Source organism: Chaetodon trifascialis, chromosome 20 (assembly GCF_039877785.1).
Source record: "Chaetodon trifascialis isolate fChaTrf1 chromosome 20, fChaTrf1.hap1, whole genome shotgun sequence".
NCBI lineage: Eukaryota > Metazoa > Chordata > Actinopteri > Chaetodontiformes > Chaetodontidae > Chaetodon > Chaetodon trifascialis.
Genome location: NC_092075.1, coordinates 3524655 through 3544121, shown reverse-complemented (window position 1 = coordinate 3544121; position 19467 = coordinate 3524655). Strand labels below are relative to the sequence as shown.

General features: G+C 44.5%; 1 protein-coding gene across 3 annotated transcripts in view; it reads left to right on the top strand.

The window, feature by feature from the left end:
- The window catches only part of erbin (erbb2 interacting protein), a 48246-nt gene that overhangs the window by 18564 nt on the left and 10215 nt on the right, over nucleotides 1-19467 (top strand). For all 3 annotated transcript variants that reach the window (XM_070988648.1, XM_070988649.1, XM_070988647.1), the window contains exons 3-15: nucleotides 5520-5714; nucleotides 6346-6463; nucleotides 8079-8157; nucleotides 9259-9348; nucleotides 10465-10521; nucleotides 12631-12694; nucleotides 13010-13084; nucleotides 13776-13920; nucleotides 14260-14332; nucleotides 16015-16144; nucleotides 16258-16373; nucleotides 17020-17089; nucleotides 18498-18597. In XM_070988648.1, coding sequence (XP_070844749.1) covers nucleotides 5529-5714; nucleotides 6346-6463; nucleotides 8079-8157; nucleotides 9259-9348; nucleotides 10465-10521; nucleotides 12631-12694; nucleotides 13010-13084; nucleotides 13776-13920; nucleotides 14260-14332; nucleotides 16015-16144; nucleotides 16258-16373; nucleotides 17020-17089; nucleotides 18498-18597 — 1303 coding nt within the window. In that variant the 5' untranslated portion in view covers nucleotides 5520-5528. The remainder of the gene's footprint in view (nucleotides 1-5519; nucleotides 5715-6345; nucleotides 6464-8078; nucleotides 8158-9258; nucleotides 9349-10464; nucleotides 10522-12630; nucleotides 12695-13009; nucleotides 13085-13775; nucleotides 13921-14259; nucleotides 14333-16014; nucleotides 16145-16257; nucleotides 16374-17019; nucleotides 17090-18497; nucleotides 18598-19467) is intronic.

Here is a 19467-nt window from a genome sequence, read left to right as displayed (position 1 = left end):
CTGCTTTGAGAGTATGGAGACATCGCCATTGGTCAGGTGCTGAACTCAATATCCCACTGCATTATTGAGAGGCAGCAGTTCTCCTGTCGTGCCAGCTGGAGTTGAATGTGATGCTGTTAATGAGGTGCCCAGAGGAAAGACCTCGCTGGGGACTAAGCCGTACACAGCCCTTCAGTGTGGAGATGTTCCCAGCCTTTCACCTGACTACACAAACATGTTTTCTGTAGAGTTTTAATAGATGTTAGAATTTTTAAAGTTACATAACATCTCTCAGTTAGAAATAAGGCTGTGATTATCAGACATCTACTGTGCTTATTCATTCTGCACTTTCATCGGTTTGCAAGCACTTGCAAATGCAAGTTTTGCGAATTGAAAAAGTCTTGAGTTCACCACCAATGGAAACTCGGTAAAGATAGTTTTGTTTGCAAACCTGAAGTTCTGAAAAGGTGTCTCATTCTGGTGCGCACTGTGTTGTGAAATACACTTGAGCCACCGGTGTGACTTTTGATTATGTGTTAACCAAGAAATGATCAGGTGTGACTCCAGCTTGGGTGCACAGAGCGCTCGCACCTTTCTTTCTGCGCTGGTTTTTGATTTGTCGGTGAATGATAAATTTCCGTGTGAGGGATGTGATTTAGTTTGAGAGGAGTTAAAGCTGCTTTATAGGAAGAGAACAAGCCCACAGCCCGCTGGCACTCCGCCCTGCTTTGAGGAAGTGACTTTTTCTTTCCTCTTCCTTCAGACAGAAGCAATTCAAGCGTATCCCGCAGGCTGTTATGTGTTGCCCCCCCCCCCCCCCCCCCCCCCCGTCTCCGCATTGTTTTTGTTGCCATAACCTCCGATATAAAACTTCAGCCGTGGCCCAGCAATCCTCTAACAGTCCTCTGCAATCTGGATCAAAAGCTCCTTTCATAAGGCGAGAGCTGGCTCGTACTAATCACATTCTGCCATATCAACCAGACGAGTACTACTCGCTATAAATAACACAAGCTGCTCGCTACCGTCAAATGCTGTACTTTCATTTCCGTTTAACCCATTATAAACGTACCTACACAGACCTCAGCGTGAACACAACACCGACAATACCTGCTGGGCCTATTTTCAATGCTCTTCATGTAAGCCGGTTATAGGCTTGGAGCGACCCAGTGAGGTAGACTAGACATTAATTGGAATTGGTGTTTTTGAAGCAGACACACATTAGAAGCTACTCATTAGTTTCCAACACGTTCTCCTGGATAGGCTCGAAGTAGGCCAGTGAGTGCTAGTTGGCCACAGTGGAAGGCACTCAGTGACCTTTGGGGAACACACACAGACATCTCGATCTCCATTGGCCTCTTTCAGAGTGTGCTTTCATTTTTTTGGCTTTGCAGAGCCTTCTGCACGGCCCCTCTGTGTTTTATCAATCGATGCTGTTGCGCATAAGCAGTTGAGCAAGCTCAGCTGCATGTTTTGTGTGTGACTTCAGGGGTCGGAGAGCTGATCTTACCCTTGACCGTAGTCTCTACAGCAACAGCGCTGACCCAGGAGGCACTTAAGTTACAGGGAGAGGGGTTGTGACGGGGAAGTGGTTTCCTGGCTCTGACTGGGAGAATAAAGTGGGAGTGAAACTGTGACTGGCCTGCCCGCTGGACTGTTTTTTCTCTGCTGCACAGACGAAGCCGCAAAGATCATTGCCAGGCTGCAGAGTCACATGCCTGCCATTCACACATGCCCACACATTTTGAAATTTCTGAATAAATCCGGCCAGTGTTTCTCAAGGCTTTAACAGTTTCACTGCCGCCAGGCTGAGCTCAGGCTAGCACGCCGATTTAAGTGAATGTGCTGCTTAAATAAGTAGGCTAAGAAAGAAAATCTCAGCCAAGAGCTTAACATGTCTGGAAATCTCCATTGCATGTTTTGAACTTTCTTAGTTCAGAAGTCAGAAGCTCTTGATGGATGGATGATCATTGCAGTCGCATGTAGGTCAGTGGATAAGCCTATCTATGTTGTAGGCACTGAGGTTCTCATTAGTGTGCTGCCTTCCAGATTACTGTTGGGGGGCTTCAGCTAGCTAGGCAGCCCGCCTGGCAGAGCCGCGCTTTTGCAGCCCATTTCACTTTATTGTCCTTGACGGGAAACTTTCTCGCAGAAGAAGAAACAACACATTAATGGCACAAAAGAATCACCAATACTGTCCAGAAGTAGGCAGGAGATGCTTCACTGTACCAGCAGCCTGTGGAAGAAGTGCTTCAGTTGTGTTGCAGCAGATGAACTCTTACCTTAATATTTGTCTTATGCTAATGCAGCAGGGATTATGCATGGTTTTGAAAATAATGCTCATATCTGTTGATTTGTTTGCTGGTTACCGCAAACCTCCGGCCCAGTGACAGCAGCTGAACTTCCTCCTGTAAAGGTTGTTTATTTTGAAGGACTACAGCCTCAATTTGGCAAAGTTACACTCTCACAAACTTATCATTCGGGGTCTCCTGTTGTTTACCAGTTATCTTACTTGGCATGTTGACAACATTGTGCAACTTAAGTTTTGTTTTCTCAAAGATAAGGATGGTGATATCCTGGATTTTTTGTTGTCAGTAAAGCCCCTGAAAGAAAAAAACTGCTTTGTGCTAATTGCAAATATTAGTATGCTAACATTAAACTAAGATGGTGAACATGTAACTGCTGAACATTAGCTTGCTAGCATGGCAGTTGTAAACATGTTAGCATGCTAAAACCCTGTAACTGGGTGCAGTCTCACAGAGCCGTCAGCGTGGCTATAGACTTGTCTCGTTATCTTTGTTGTTAATATAGCCAAAATTCACATTTTCTGCTCATTAAACATTATCTGATGGAGCCGTGAAGAACGCATCCTTCAGGTGTGAGATTAAATTCTTCTACCAGCTTTAACATGTTCAGCACATCCAATCTCCCAATGATTGGATCCTTTCCTGTACTTCAACCCATGTACTGCACATCTCTCCCCACACCTTCTCTCATGACACATGATCTGGCTTTTTCTTGCACAACTCACAACAACCTACCACTACCCCCTTTCCTCTGTTAACCCGTATCGCACTCTTCTTCCAGTCCTCCCACTCAGGATAGCATGCGTCATCCATGCGCTCACTGCTCGTTACATGGGGTGAATGGAGCCGAGCCCTTTGTCATTCCCTCTGGTGATAGACCAGATTACTCAGTAAGAGTATTTATACATGAGCTGCCTGCTGCTCTAGCAAAGAGTGCGTGGGAGGCTGACAGTCTTTTGGTTGTAAATATGTCATGTGAGCGTGCACACATGCACCCATTTTTAATGGGTTAAAGGTAAAGAGTTGGCTGACCGGTCCTCCTTTGAGTCAGCTTTGGACAGATTTGAAACCTTCCTTACTGTAAAATGAAGAAGTATTGACTATATATAGTTCTTTGTGTTTAGTTTTTTTTCTTGTATCATGACTGCTGCCAAGATGTCTTATTATGTCATATAGTGAGTAGCTCCAAAAATAGTCACACATACTTTGCACTGTCCATAAAAAGCGCTTTTTTGCACACACATGCAAAATGAGTGCGTCCTAAAAAAGACAACGCCTCGCGTGATAGCTCACCAAATTTCCTTGTAGCAACCTCGTACACAAGTATGTGCTCACGCCCACACATAGTCTGCACTGACAGTGTGGGTCAAGGCTATCACAATTTCGCAGCTCGGTTAGACAGTCAGGATACACAGAGCGAAGCACTCAGAGATTATGTGCTGTGGCTGCACTCAGATTAAGACGAGGGGGAGGAAAAGTCACATTCTCTACATGCTCCAAGGAACAAAGCCTCTTTTGACCAGAACACATTCCATATTGCATACTGTAGTGAATCTGCTGTCTGTGCTGACCCGCGACTCCAGCTATAAAGATTATAAGTACAGTACATCCCCGAGCAAGTTAAAGGACAAGTTTGCGACTGCCTCCCCTCCGTCCCTTAAGCTCCCGACCAGATTGAAAGCTAAAAAGATTTTCTGGCTTTTATGTCTCTTTATTTTGCAGTAAGAGAGAGTTTTGGATAAAACTGGTCAAGGACGAGGATTTCCAGAATCACGGCCGATTCGTGGCCCACTTCTTTTTGCATTTTGATCCTCAGCTTCAGTCCAAACCAGGATAAAGCGTCCCCACAGCAGTAAACAGTTGTTTATTTTGCCTGCCTGTGGACATTTCAGAAGTGGAAAACTACCCTTTCCCCACGAGAAAAATAGACATGCAAAACTAAAAATGTCTGCGCTTCTCTGGGGTGTGTGTCTGTCATTTTTATTTTTTAATCAATTGCATCAAGCACCCATTCACCGAACGATGACTCATTGGCGGTGATCAGCTGTAATCTATATGCAAATTTGAAAACACACTGGCAGCACAATACTTCAGAGGAAATAATGGGATTGAGTGTGCATGAAGCGACCCACAGCTGTTTCGAAACGTCCTTCTGCAGAAGCGCCTCTGCACTGAAGAGCTGTTGTACATCTACTGATACTGTTGGAGCATTTTTAATCTGTCCACGACTCACACCGTGATCTCCCTCACACCAGATTCTGAACTGGACATTTATTTTTAAGTGCAGTTCACCAAAAACTGAACCTTTGTAATCAAACACTGATGCTATGTTTAAGAAAAGTATGTCTATGTACTTCACATATTTCTGCCCATATGATGGCAGACATTATAGAGATTTGGGAAAAGAAGCACAAGCCTATTGTAGCTTTCCAGGAAACTTAAATTTATTAAAAATCACCCAAGCAGACACAGACAGAAACAAGCTGGATAGAGTTGTTGGGCAATGAGCCACTGCTCGTCAGAGTCTGCGTCACAATTCCCCACAACGATCTCTGCAGCGGAGCTCATGTGTAAAATAATAGCTAATAGTCATAACAGACAGAAATATGAGACTGAAACCCAGATTGACAAATGCTGAAGTGTCCTGTTTAAAGGCAGACCTGTAGCCTTTGTGAATGCGGTTTTGGGGAAGTTCTGGCTGCTTGATCAGATCCCTTTTTTAAGTATCTGTGTCTGAGTCTTCCACCAGGTGCCATCTATCACTTTGACTCTCCATCCTAAAATTCTTGTTGTAGGTCTTTGTGGCTTTCTGTTGTTGTTGTTGTTGACACTGTGGGTTTGTTCTGTTACAGCTTGATCTTGCGGTCATTATCAGTGAAAAATACATCAAAAAGTGGGGATTGGAGGTTACTTGGGATGTCATGGTTTTTTGGACCGATCTGCTGACAATGATCTGTCCTCTCAAAAGACGTGACAAAGCAACATGAGTTCAGCTCTGACAAGCCTGCAGTCACATGGTCACAGATAAGATCTCAACACCAGTGTGTGTGTGTGTGTGTGTGTGTGTTTAAAAGAGTGTTACAGCACTGAAAACATTTCAAATGCGTTACATACAATGCATGAAAAAAGCATGAATCACAAGAACCTGAAGCATGAAAGTTGCAGGAGACACATGCCTACCTCCTTAACTCCCTATTCTCTACTCCCTTTACATATCTCTCTGTTTTCCCTCTCCAGTGCCTGAGGATGTCCAAGCGGAGCTTGTTTGTTCGTCTGGTGCCGTGCCGCTGCTTGCGGGGTGAGGAGGAGGCGGTAACATCGCTCGACTACTCCCACTGCAGCCTGGAGACTGTTCCTAAGGAGATCTTTAGCTTTGAGAAGACCCTGCAGGAACTTTACCTCGATGCCAACCAGATCGAGGAGCTGCCTAAAGTAAGGCACACAGAGCTGCACGAATGCTTGACTCATGAGGCCAATACATATTGACACGCTGCATGCTGAACCACCTTATCTCTTATGAAAAGCTTGAATTGTTGACACTGTACTTCAGTGCAGGGGTGGGCATTTTGAGCAGAAATAGTATTTGATATTCACAGGGAACTATATGACCATTGTTTGATCACCCCCCCAAACATCTATGCACAGACACAGAGTGAGAGCGCTTCACTCTCAAATGACTGTGCGTAGACTGTGATATGCTAGCGGCTAGCTTTACCTGTGTTACCATAGCTGGAGGCGCACTAGTTACTTTACACTAAATCAGCCTAGTTTGTAGCGACTAGTTAGTCCAAGCAGAGCGGTCTGATGAAGGATGATCACAAGATGTTGTGGTGGTGTGGTTGCAGCAGCAAATACACAGATTTTTTGTAGTCAATGCTAAAGAAAAATAAAGTTAATGACCATCCAAAATTTATGACCCATTCCGGCTTCATACATTAATTTTGAAAGATGAGCCTGTGATGAGGCAGTTTAACTTTGTCTTTGACATTTAAACATCTGTTATGATGTCCATTCTTGCTCCACCAGATGTTTTTTGATTAAATCTCTTCTCTTTCTCCACCAGCAACTGTTTAACTGCCAGTTACTCCACCGACTGAGCATGCCAGACAATGACCTGACAGTGTTGCCGCCAGCAATCGCAAACCTCATCAATCTCAGGGAGCTTGATGTCAGCAAAAACAGTAAGCAAAATGATGTATTTTACTGTACCTCTTCGTCCTTTCTTCAGGAATGTCACTCAGGTGAACAGCTTTGACTGGCACGTTCAATGAGTCATGTGAAACAGTGACGCATGGAGTCCAAGTGTCCTAGTTGTCCTGTTTTGACATAACCGCTACTGGATATCAACCAGTGAAAGACATAAATTAAATGAAATTCCCTGCAAAGAGTTGCATAATTGATGCCATGTATAGATTGCTTCAAAATTACTGAGGTAAAATGCCACAGCATGTTTCTTTTACCACATGTTACATCACAACACTGCATGACTCAAAACCCCCGATGTGACGGATAAAGGAAGTGGACAAGTTCAGACCTGCAATACACTAGACACTGTCTGCGTGAGGCAGAGTCACAGCAGGGACAAAACTGAGCTCAATGAAGCTCCGGGCAGCTGGTTCTCACACAGATTGTGAGAATATCTGTAAGAGGTGCTCGACTCTGAGCGTCTTGTCAGCGGTTTCACAGAGTGGGAAGTGACAGCGTTTTGTCGAAGTGTGACATTTAGCCCTTTGAAGATAAACATTTGCGCTGTTGAGTATGATGGAGAGCTTTGTACTAGAAGTCCTTTCAATTTTGACCGTTTGATGAGAACTTTGTGCTGCCAGCGTCGTTTTAGTCTTACATTTAGAACCAGAAATACAAAGACTGAAGCTCCTGAAGTCTCGACGGTTCTCTGATTGAATGCACAGCTGCATGTAGAATCAGTCAGGTGTGCCATTTTAAACACTCTGCATCCTGTTGCATGCTCCCTGCAGTGGGCTTTGCTTTAATCATGCTGTCGCTATTTAAACATTAGCATCACTGTCTGACAGTATCTTTGCATAAGGCGTTAAGCTCTGTAAGCTAAAAGCAAGTGTAAGGTGGTTGATCATCACAGCATCACCTTGAAGCTGAGCAGAACAGAGAAACCGTGTGCATGCTCAGCAGAACCCTTCCATGGTTACAGAGAGGTCACACATAAAAAGGTAGTTCTGATATAAATGAGTGCTCGAGACAGCCCGGATTAAACAAACGTTGAAGGCTGCGGTGGTGTTTTCATGAACCAGAGCTGCATGTGCTGTGTTGACATTAAAAGCAGATTATCCTTCTTCTCAACGCACTCACTGCTAAGTGTTGTGGACACAAAACAAAGTGGGAGGAAATAAACCTTGAGACTCGGCCGCCTCCCCTTTCTTGCTCTTTGCACGCTGTGGATGTTTCGTGAGAACTTACAGACTATCGCTCAGTGATCTCTCTTTTCTCTTTTTTTTTCTCCTTCCTATTCTGCTCTTTATTATGTCACCTCTGCGCTCGACTCTGCGGTTGTTTAAAGAGGAAAGGTGCAGAGCCTCACTACATTTATCTTGAGCGCACACAGTTCAGGCAGAGAGCCTCGCAATCCACCTGTGTTTAACATTCGCAAAGCCTTTCCTGCTAAACACCAACTTGCTTACGTCGTCGCTCATCTTCTTGGGTTTGATGGGAGTCGTTTGTTTTGCGTCAGCAGCATTAAAACATTTGAGATCCAGCATGCAGATGCTGAATTGATGACGTGTGCCTTTAAGTCATCTGATGGCCTTTTTTATTTCTCTCTAGGTATCCAGGAGTTTCCAGAAAACATCAAAAATTGCAAAGTCCTAGCTATTGTAGAAGCCAGTGTGAATCCCATATCCAAGTGAGTACTGCCCACCCTCTTATGACAGCTTTTCACCCATAATTCACTGCATTTTGATTTGAAGGTACACTGTGTATGAAGTGGCCACCTGTCAAAGGTTATCCCAGCAGGGGGCAGCACATTACCTAACGGCTGCTCGCTGTTATCTTTACTGTAGCTATCTGTGGCTACAATAGCTACTAGCAGCCATTCGCTAGTTCAGCTAGCCGTGCAGCTAGTGTTGCTTTTGTCAACGAAAATTATGACGTCGTCAACGAACCTTTATCACATGACCAAAACAAGACGAGATGCAACGTAAATGCTGGTCATGTGACAATAACTATAATGAAATATATAATGCAATATTGTTGACGAATAAAAACGAGACTAAATGTGGTTTATAAAATAAAAACTCTGCTAAAATGTCTCTTCATTTTCGTTGACTAAAACAAGACGAGACAAAATGTTCTCACGTCATTTCGTCTCGTTCTTATTATTTTGCAGTATTTCTGTTTCCTGTGTCTCACTTCCGGGGCTGCATCAGGTTGACTGCGCAGTCGCAGGCGACGTCACAGCATTAGTTCCCACTCACAGCGTTGTTTAGAAGATGCAGCCACGGTAGTTTAGCGTTAACGCCAGACAGCTGACACAGAGAACGGGACCGATGGCCGGCCAGCCGGCTTTGCTTGGTAAAATAGACTGAGACTGAAATTAAAACAGGCCGCCAAAAACAACACTGTGTGCAGCTAGCTATTAGCTGACCAAGTCTGCCCAGACTGTCTCAGTAGAAACTTACAGTACAATTGTATTTTTTTGTTAAATAAGAGGAAGTACCTTAAGGGAGCTTGTGAAACTTAGCATGCTTGATATGCTTAGCATGCTAACTTTAGCAAATTTCTCTGCAACATGACACATGGACGTCTTCGACATAACGTCAGCACTGTTACATCCTCACATTTTGCTGATAATGTTCATTCGTTGAATGTTTTATGCTAAAACTCTGTCCATGTCGCGCACGTTGCTCCTTTAAAGCTGCATTTTCGAGGTAAAGTATTCAGGCACTGCAGCAGCTTCGTCAGGCTTCGTGTGAGTGATGCTATTCTCGTTCTTGTGTTTCGTCAGGCTCCCTGAAGGTTTCACCCAGCTTCTGAGTCTGACACAGCTCTACCTGAACGATGCCTTCCTCGAGTTCTTACCAGCCAGCTTCGGCAGGTCAGTTTGTTCTCCAGCTTGGTTTTCTAACAGATGTTTTCTGTGAAGCCACACGCAGACGTTAACTGGGTGTAACACTGACACGGCTGTCGCAGAGATCTGTTTGTGAATGTTGTGACAGCAAGAACGTCTGCAGTGTACCACCTTTCATGAAATTTAAAATTTGAAAGGCGGCCAATGAAGTCTTGGCACCACTTTAAAAACATGCCCATAACTTCCTGCGTTCGTGGAAATAATCTTATGTCATCTCCACAATTTAGTGTCCATGTGTATTTAACTTTCTCTTAATACAGACACATAGCATTTACAGTTTATTAAGGCATATATTGTATATCACATGAATACCTCAGCTGAAGTATATTTTTCTGGATAACCAGACTGTATTAGAACTTTTTATAACAAAGTCTTTAATCTGTATTGTCTTGGTAACAATGTATGTCAAGCGTAAAAGGGGATGCTCATAGTGATGAATTGTCACCGCACTCTGCAGTTCCTCTGGTTTTATGGGGCTTTATGGAAAGTTTCAGTTCATTGTTTCGCTGTTCAGAGTGAAAAAATCTCTACAAACCGACCTGCTCAGCCCCATGATTCTGACCCACAATGATTTAACAAATTCACATCGAGCGTTTTAAGATGCGGCTCATTTTACTAAAGGCTGTTTGTGTCTGTCACACTCTTTTTGTTTATGGTTTACACAATAATCAATGAGCTTTCTGATTATACAACACATGATGCCACATTATGCATATTTCATCTCACTAATGCTCCTGTTTCCGCCTACATCTACATGTGCTTTTTGTATGTTCACCCTACTTTAGCACAACAGAAGTAAAAGGGACTATTGGGTTTGATTATTTGAGTCCTAGTCATGTCCTGCACATTATGGCTGGTTAGCAGCAGATAAGCCAGCAGAGGAAATCATGGCTGCTGTCATGGCCACCCATTCCTCATCAAACTGCTGTGTCGATGAAGGTTTCTTTAGCAGGAAGTCGTGCTGAATAGTTCTTAAAACTAAATGGGTGCAAAATATTTGCAGACTGAAGGTAAAACAGGGTTTCTTCAGTGTGAAGATCAGATGTTGGAAGTGTTGTACTCATCACGTTTTCTTGGTTGCAGGTTGACTAAACTACAGATCTTGGAGCTGAGGGAGAACCAGTTAAAGATGTTGCCAAAGTAAGTGCTTTCCACCTCACGTCAGTTATCCGAAATGTTCGTTTTATTTCCAAAACAAATGAGCGGTGTCACTGTGAGAGACATGTTTACGTCATGATGCGTCTCAAACCTTTTTACCCTGACGTCCCCGCCGTCTCCTTCCTCTCACAACCTCTGCGGTGTCTCGTCTGTGTCCTCCATCCTGTCTCGCTTTCTTTTGTTTTTTTTTTTTCTAAACTCTTGATTCACTCCCCACACCTAACTGTAGTATTAAATTCCACAGTGTTGCATAAGAGCCCCCTTTACTTGGCTGCTTGCTTGCTGTGGCAGGTTTTATAATCCTCTACTGAGACAGTAGTGAGGGTTATTTCACCATTTGAGAAGGTTACAGAGCCGCTGGGAGACTGAGCGTCCCGAGAGCGTTTGAGAGAAAGCTCCAGGTGACTGTAGCGGAAAGCTACTTTCTCTTTCTGTCCTCTCTCATGCTTCACTTGCTGTATCACTGCATTGAACGTCCTTCCCACTTTCTCAGCAAAACTGGGTTTCTCTGTTTGCCGTTTTTTTTTTTTTTCATCCTTCCTCCCTCTGGCTGAGCGTCCTTTGTTATCTCACTCCCTTTCCTTTTTCGGATTTTTCGCTGAGTGACGGGCAAGCCGCCGTGCGGAGTGCAGCGTCGGAGCAGATCCTCTCCTTTCGCTGTGTTTATGTGACAGAGGCCAGACCTGTTAAAGGCTGGAGCCCTGACAAAGAAAAGGACTAATGATCGGGAGCGTTGCCAGAGAAACACACAAGCATTTCAGAGATGTAAACAAATGTGTGCGTGCACAAAGGCCGAAAGCCTTTCAGGGCTTCCACACAGAAAGTGCACTCTATTTTCTCTCAGCGCATGCATGCACCGAATGTTCCTCTGTGTTTTAAAGAGGGATGCTGTGTTCCTCACGACTTGGGGTCACAAGCCATAGTGTGTTTTTCACTGGTGAACTCGCTTTCTAGACGAGCCAGCTTGGCCCATTCTTCCCCCTCTCTGCTCACATGGTGGGTCTCTGCTGTTCTTGCCAACTTTGCGGTAAGAATGTGACAAAGCTGGCTAAAGCTGCGGCGCATCGGCGGGGTTGTTTTCATGTCGCACCAAGCGCTCAAGCAAAGGGCTTAAATCATATTCATAATTTACACTCTGTGTTTTACAGTCACATTTTAAGAGGAGCACCTCAAAACAAAGCAGGCTCCACAGTAGTGTTGGTGGGCCTCTGCTCTCCGTTCCTGTGCTGAATGTTTTATGGAAACAGTGTGACAGGATCACCATGTCTGTTCCCAAGCACATCTCCAGTCATGGTCTGCTCTGCTTGGTTTTCTATAAAGCAGTATTTTGTCGAACGTGTGAGGAAATGTCTGTTTTTAGTCCTTATCATGCTTAACGCTGATTTGTGCATCACAGATCTTTATACTTAACCTCAGTGTTGTTTAATGGATCATTTAGAGGACTCTTGTAGATGTTTTGCAGACTTTGCCTTGTGTATAAGTGTGATGTCGCTTTGTATGTTTGCACTGACTTGAAAGGCATCTTGTCAGTAGATTTTGATCAATGATACGTGTTTGCTGTTGCTGCCTTCGCAGGAACATTTCACTGCCAAATTTTCTGCCAGTGGCGATCAGTTAAACGCGCTAAAGGCCGTAAGCAGTCGAATAGTCCTGCTTTTTATCTGCTTGTTTACAGTGCAGTGGGGAATGTGAGACTGTGACCTGAATGTGGAGAGGAAATTCTGGAGCAAAGCTTAGGGCTAGCATACGTCACATTTTCCATTATTTAAAGCATATTTCTGTCACGCCTGAGCTCTAAAAGGTATTTATTTCCTCATGAAATTATTCAGCGAAAGGAGCAAAGGCGGAGCGCGAAGGCTATCCAAAATATAACATGGAAATTGATGGATAATCTTCTTTTGGCTCTGCTCCTTGAAGCACGTGGCCCACATGGCTGATAATCCCGGCTATTGCTTTGGTCCAAACAAAGGGGGTCAGTTCGGTGTTTGCCATTCGTTTTTTCAAATTCGGACTTCCTGCGCTTGTGAGAACATTTGATGTAAGTGGTTTGGTTTTAAGCCCTGCCTCCCTGTCTGTCCCGTGTGTCCACAGAAGCATGCAGAAGCTCACACAGCTGGAAAGGTTGGACCTGGGGAGTAATGAGTTCACTGAAGTGGTGAGTATCTGTCGCTCGGTCTGTCGGTGCCCAGGGCTGTCCTACCTTTCTGGCGGTGACATCACTTCCTCCTTCCTGTATCTGCATCCTTCAGGTTTAAAATGGAAGCACACGCAATAAGAGCTAATTAAATCGCAGTCATTAATGCACGATAATCACAGTGGATTAAATAAATGGCCTCCTGATTCATTTTTATCTTGTTTATGAGTTAATCTCATCCTGTCGCAGCCCGGCAGGCGCGCACACACATCCCTTAAACACTCAAACGCACACATCCCCATCGCTTAACCTCCTTTCTCCTCTTCACGTCTGCAGCCTGAGGTGTTGGAGCAGCTGAGCGGAATCAAGGAGCTGTGGATGGACGGGAACAGACTGACGTTTTTACCTGGGGTATGATTTATAGTCATAACCAGACACACTTCCAGTCGCTGCTGTGCCCCAAAACATCATCTTGAGATTATTTTCCTTGATTTTCAATCTACTTGTCTGCTTAAATCTTCGTCAAAACCAACCGCGGTCGGTTTGCATCAGGCTTTCGGCCCTCTGAGCAGCAGCAGAGAAGGAGCTGCAGTTTAGAAACGATCCCCTTGCTGGGTGAACACCAAAAAAATACTGCTGTGAAGTCGTTATTTTCTGTCAACATAATTAATTTATAATGATGTTGTGATAGTCAGAACGTGTTACATGAGATCCATTTTTCATCCAAATGACCAGCTTGTTTGTAACTGGGTCATAATTAAGGCATTAGTTCTGCTGCCAGCGTTTCAACAACATCAGCTGTAATCACAGTCTGGCCTTTTCGGAGTAACGACGTCTGGCAGGGATATAAACCACACTGGATACAACCACTGTTTTCCTTTTATATAAACATATACATTTCTAAAAATGTAAAAATATGGTGTCTGCAATGCTCCAACTAAAGTTACTTTACCTCAGTGCTCAGGATGTTTTGGGGATTGTTTTAATCTACTGTGTTCAATCAACACTACTGTCTAAGCCTTGGCATAAATCTACAGAGGATAACGAGGTATCAGTGAAAATTCAGCCTTTTTTTTATGTGCGTCTCCTCTTACGTATCCAGATGATGGGGATGCTGAAACAGCTGGTATACCTGGATGTGTCCAAGAACAACCTGGAGATGGTGGATGAGCAGATCTGTGGCTGTGAGAGTCTGCAGGACCTCCTGCTGTCCAACAACGCCCTCACGCAGCTGCCAGGCTCCATCGGTGAAGATCACAGCACACACACGTCTAAACTGAGGAGAAACAATATGAAACACCTTTAATGTCGTTCAGCTGTTGCCAGTGCAGGTTTTCATCCCTGTGTCGGTTCTGTGCTTGTCTGATTCCCAGAGATGACGTAAAAAATTCATTGTCATCCAAATGCACTGTGCCGTAGAGTCAGGATTGATTTACTAAACTGATTACTGTATTGATGAGAGTATGAATTAATCCATTTAACTGCTGTAATGGACATTCCGCTTTGTGATGTAGCAGCAAGTGATAATCAGTAAACTGCCCGAGCTGCGTCTCTCTGATCGTCTCCGTCTTTACCTCTCGCTGCAGGCTCGCTGAAGAAACTGACCGCCCTGAAGGTGGATGAGAATCAGCTGATGTACTTGCCGGACTCCATCGGAGGGTGAGTGTGTGTCGCGGCAGCAGCTTTAATATAAGCAGAATAAACCCTGGGATCAGTGGATTATGGTGCTGTTTTCATCGACCGTCCGCTGATCGCTGATCTGTCTGGATAAATCAGATATTCCCATTGAACAGACTGTGTTCTGACGCTTTGTTTGTTTTGGTCTAATGCTGATGATCTTCAGTAACCTTATTGATGTGTGGGTGCAGTTTGAGATTATTGTGGAGGGGTCCATGGTAATCCTGGGCCGTGATGACCCTCCAGCACAATACTGATAGATTAAAGCAGATTGATTCCGTCTGCAGCAGACAGGTAACCCCTGCAGGTCCACGTCCTCGCCCCCTCACTCTGAGTCATTGAGGTCCAGCACAAAGATTAGGCTGTGGCTTAATCCAGCTGTGCTGTGTGGTTTTTATCAGTCCACTTCTTCACCCACAGGAGAGACAAATCTACATTTACTGACAATTACGGCTGCACAGTTTTATTTTCGGTCCTTTGTTTCCAAACGGACAATTATCCCGCATGTTAGAATGTGTCTCCTTGTGTAATTTGACACAGATTATGTGACAAAGCCTATGGTTTAGCTTAATCCCATGCAAGGATTTTAGCTTAAGCAAGCTGATTTATTTTATTTTTTATTTTTTTCCTCGTTCGTACAGTCCGCTGCCAGTGCACAGTGCTGTTTGTCCCTGGTTTATATTCAGCAGACAGGGCCAAATCCTGTGTTTTGGAGATTGATGGTACTATAACACAGCAGCTCTGCCGCAAGTCGGCCTCTGTTCGCATTCATCTGAATCCCCACAGTGCATTTGCATTTTTCATTCAGCAGAAAGCCCCAGCTGCACAGCACTTCTGTGTCAACATGAGTTCAGTTGGAAGCTACTTTAAATAATGTCCCATGAAGCTTTTAAGATGCGTCAGTGGTGGAAATGTCTCTCAGTGCTTCGCTCTTACTCTAAGTTACTGTCACAGTAGTTGATGTGGATCAGATTTGATCTTTGATGAAATCTCTCCAAGAGGTTTCTGCATCAATCAGCCATTTCCTGTCTTTATATACTGGGGGTCTGGGGTGAGTTGATGTGTTGCCCTGTTACAAAGCAGTTAGCAAGCTTCACGGTCTCATACTGCCCAGTCGTGACACCTGGTTTGCAGAAGATTTAGTCCCTGTTTCACCACTCTGGCATCCCAAATCTTTGACGTAAAGTGTGCCGTATCTGATTTTTACTCCTCAAACACAGGTGACCGGTCGTAACAAGTCCTCCTCAGCCTGTGAAAACAGTTGAATAACGTCTTCTGCGGCTCCAGAGGGAGCTCTCCAAAGTTTGATAAAATATGATCTTGGTTATCTTGGCATGGGCTTGGAGATGAATGTAGAACAGAAATCCTGTGTTAAAAACTGGTTTGAAAAATGTGGGTGTTTATCAGCCAAGGAGGGCCTTATAAAAACATGCCATTGAGCTGCATCATGGGAGCTGTAGGATCCAGGTTTTTGGCACTTGGCCCATATGAACTAGGAACTAAAGGTCCATAGTAGGCTTAAGGTAATCTGTCTCTCTCACGTCTGGAGCATTCCTTCAAACTTCAACAGTTTCTTCAAGATTAAAAAGTCTTACTCACAGTATGTACTTTATATATCGTAATCCTCCCACATGTTTGAAGTCCTCTCCTTCTGTCTGCATCAGTCTGACTTCTCTGGACGAGCTGGACTGCAGTTTCAATGAGATCGAAGCTTTGCCATCTTCCGTCGGCCAGTGCGTCAGCATCCGTACCTTCGCTGCAGATCACAACTTCCTCATGCAGCTTCCTCCTGAGGTTTGTTTGCACGCTCGAGTGTGTGTGTTAAGTGGCGTGGCACGTCGCTCTGCCCATCTGTAACAGCTAGCTCTGTTGGCTCACGGCTCTGTCCTTGGTTTGTTTCCCTCCAGATGGGCAACTGGAAGAATGCGACCGTGCTGTTCCTACATTCCAACAAGCTGGAGTCTTTGCCCGAGGAGATGGGCGACATGCAGAAGCTCAAGGTCATCAACCTCAGCAACAACAAGTGAGTCTGGACTCACAGTGTTCAAGCACGTTCAGGCTCTTACGTTAAAGGACGAGTCGTTTTGATTTCTTTCATTGTTTATTTTGGATTATTGAGAAGAGAAGACATTTAAAAACATGATGTGGGGTTTAGGAAATTTCAGTTTCTTTCTGCTGTTTTCTCAATAAACCAGTTCATCAAGGAAATGATTATCTGATTAGTTGCTAAATGAAAATAAGCGAATTCCTGCAGCCTTGCTGCACTTTGACTCTTCACTATGAAATGTATACTTTGATGCAAACGTCTTACTTACACAAGCACACTCACAGTCGGAAACATAACCTGATAATTACAACATCATGACTGAAGGATCTTAATTCTGGCCACTGTGAGAATGGGCTTGGTTTGGAGGCTAAAACCTGATTGAGGTTTTAATCAGGGATTTTACATTCCTGGTGTCTGCGCTGTGCCAGATACACCAAATTATTTTGGCCGTGACCCCACAGATGTTTTTTTTTTTTTTTAAGGAGAGAAATATGGTTTCAGCCTAACTTTACTCATATTAAACTCAAACATTTAATGTACCTCACACACTCTGCTGAAACAGCAGGTTTTTTAGGCTGTTCAAGACGACTGAGCACCTTCTGTTGTTTTTGTTTCACTGCAGATTAAAGAATCTTCCCTACAGTTTCACTAAACTGAACCAGATGACCGCAATGTGGCTGTCTGAAAATCAGGTGAGACCATGTCTATTTCTGCATTATGTATACATCAACCGAGCTGTTGGGCGGAGATGTGTCCTCCGTACGTGAAAACATTCAGATGTAAATTAATCCAGCTGGACCAAGTAGCTCACAGGAAAGGGCATTCAAAATTCAGCACGCCACTTCCAGGACATTTGATCTAAACGTGCCAAAAGCACATGCAGGTCAGACTGAGTGATAACCCCAAACTCTGCATTTTTAAAGCGTAAAAGGATCCTAATGAATGTCTGGAAACGCTATCCTTACCTTAATGCTCCTTTAACTGCATGGTCATCTAGACAAGCCTGTCAAGGCAGCAGCAGCACACATGGAGAGACGAAGGTGAACGTGGCCCTCGACAGAGCGCGAGATGAGCCATCGGAGGTGGAATCGTTCGAGCCTGCTCGGCTCAGTGCGGCTTTGCTTGGGGAAGGAGTTGTTGAGCTGCAGGAGCACATGGGTTGCGTTTTTCCAACTTATAAATATTTCTACATTACAGTCTGTTGGCTCTCACCGCGCTCTGAGATCAATTATTCATGCCTTTTTGCTCATTCTCGCTGGACTATTGTAAGTCTCTGCTCAAATGCCGGAACAAATTGTCACCGGAAAACTGCAGAACGCTGCAGAAGGACCGGCTGAAGAGCCTGCGTCTCCCCCGTCCTGTTAAATACAGAATAAAATGTAAGAATCTTCTCATCATTTCCACATCTCTCCACATCGATCTCTGAATTCTTAACTGTAGCCCGACCAACGCTACTGACAGCTGTGTCTGTGGTGACGTCCACAAATGCTGATTTATCTGCAATGCGCTAGTATCTTGACAGGAAACTGTACAGGTAGACTCCAAGGTCACGGGGCTCTGATCAGGCCTCTGTGGTTTGGGGCCCTCAGGCTCCTGAAACAGACTGTTTTTTAATCACATCTGTTTGTACAAACAGGCCTTTTACTGGTGTTTTTGCATCGTCTTAGTGCATCAAAATTGGAATTTCCCGTGCTTTTATTAATTTGTAAAGCGCCTTGTGACTCTATGAAGCCGCTGCTCGTATATAAATAAGCTTTCACCTGCTTCTAATCAGGAGTGCAGCACGTTTTGCGTTGGCGGGACAGAAGTGAAACCCAGCAGAGGCAGAAACAGCAGCAGACACAGGGACGCTGTTTGGCAGGTGTGGCAGGGCTGATGGGACCTCAGGGACTCTGATGGAGGTTAAGCCACCTCCATGAAGGAGTGATTGACGGGAAGAGGCACCCAGACGTGATTCAGTAGTGTCTCAGTCACAGAGTAGCCAGTGGGCGGTTTGGTAAAGACAAGAGGACCAAACTCGGGGGGGGGGGGCACATTACTTTTAACAAAGCACCGTTGATTACAGATAGCACACTCAAACCTACTTTCTGTCTCCCACAGTCAAAGCCGCTGATCCCTCTCCAGAAGGAGGAGGATCCAGAGACGCACAAAACCGTGCTGACCAACTACATGTTCCCCCAGCAAATCAGAACCGAGGACTGTGAGTACTGTGCGTCCAGCGAGACCAAATTTCTCTTTTATTGTCTTTCGTGGTTAATCTGGCAGACCTTCAAACTGCAAGTGTGTCTGACCTATTTCCACCAATCAGCTCGCAGAAGCAGGGCTGGAAATGAAAGATTTAAGCTTGTTAATCAACAAGAGGGAAATAGAATCAAGTGGTTTTTTTGAGGATTGTGCCTCACAATGCATCATCACGTCTAATTTTCAGGTAAATGTATTTGGAAGTCAGATTCTCAGGCACGGTACCGTCCTCATCCTCAGTCCTACAGGTGACCTGCAAGGATTCCTGAGTTCATATTTGATGAGGACCTCGTTACCTGAGACCAAAGCTGCCGAAACACTAGTCCTCTCCTTCTTGTCAAGCATCTGTTAGTTTGGTTTGGTTTCCGGTTACACCAGACAGCTTGCACTGACCCTGTTGCATCTAAGCCTCAGAGTAATTAGTGGTTCAAGATCTACATGCTTTGACTACTGAAATGGTAGTGAGTCAACAGCTTGATTCTTTTTTTTTTTTTTTCTCAACACTATCTGCGATGTCTTGCATCACCAAAAAATGCGCCCGTACAAGTTACTGTGTGTTGTTTCTGTCCTCTGTTTGTCTGCTTCGTTTCATTTCCGTGGTAATCCACTCAGACAGAGCTTTATCTGCCTCCTTGTGTTTTCCTGAGAAGCTGGAGTAAATCATTACCCGACTGCAGTGATCATGTTTTACAACTCATTTATATGGAGACAGCAGGTGACTCCTATCATGAGCACTGATACTCTGATGTGGTGCATTAAGTTTTCGATGGCCAGGGGTTTTGATATGAGCCGCAGCAGGTGTGTCCGATGTTTTTTGGTTAGCAGGCTT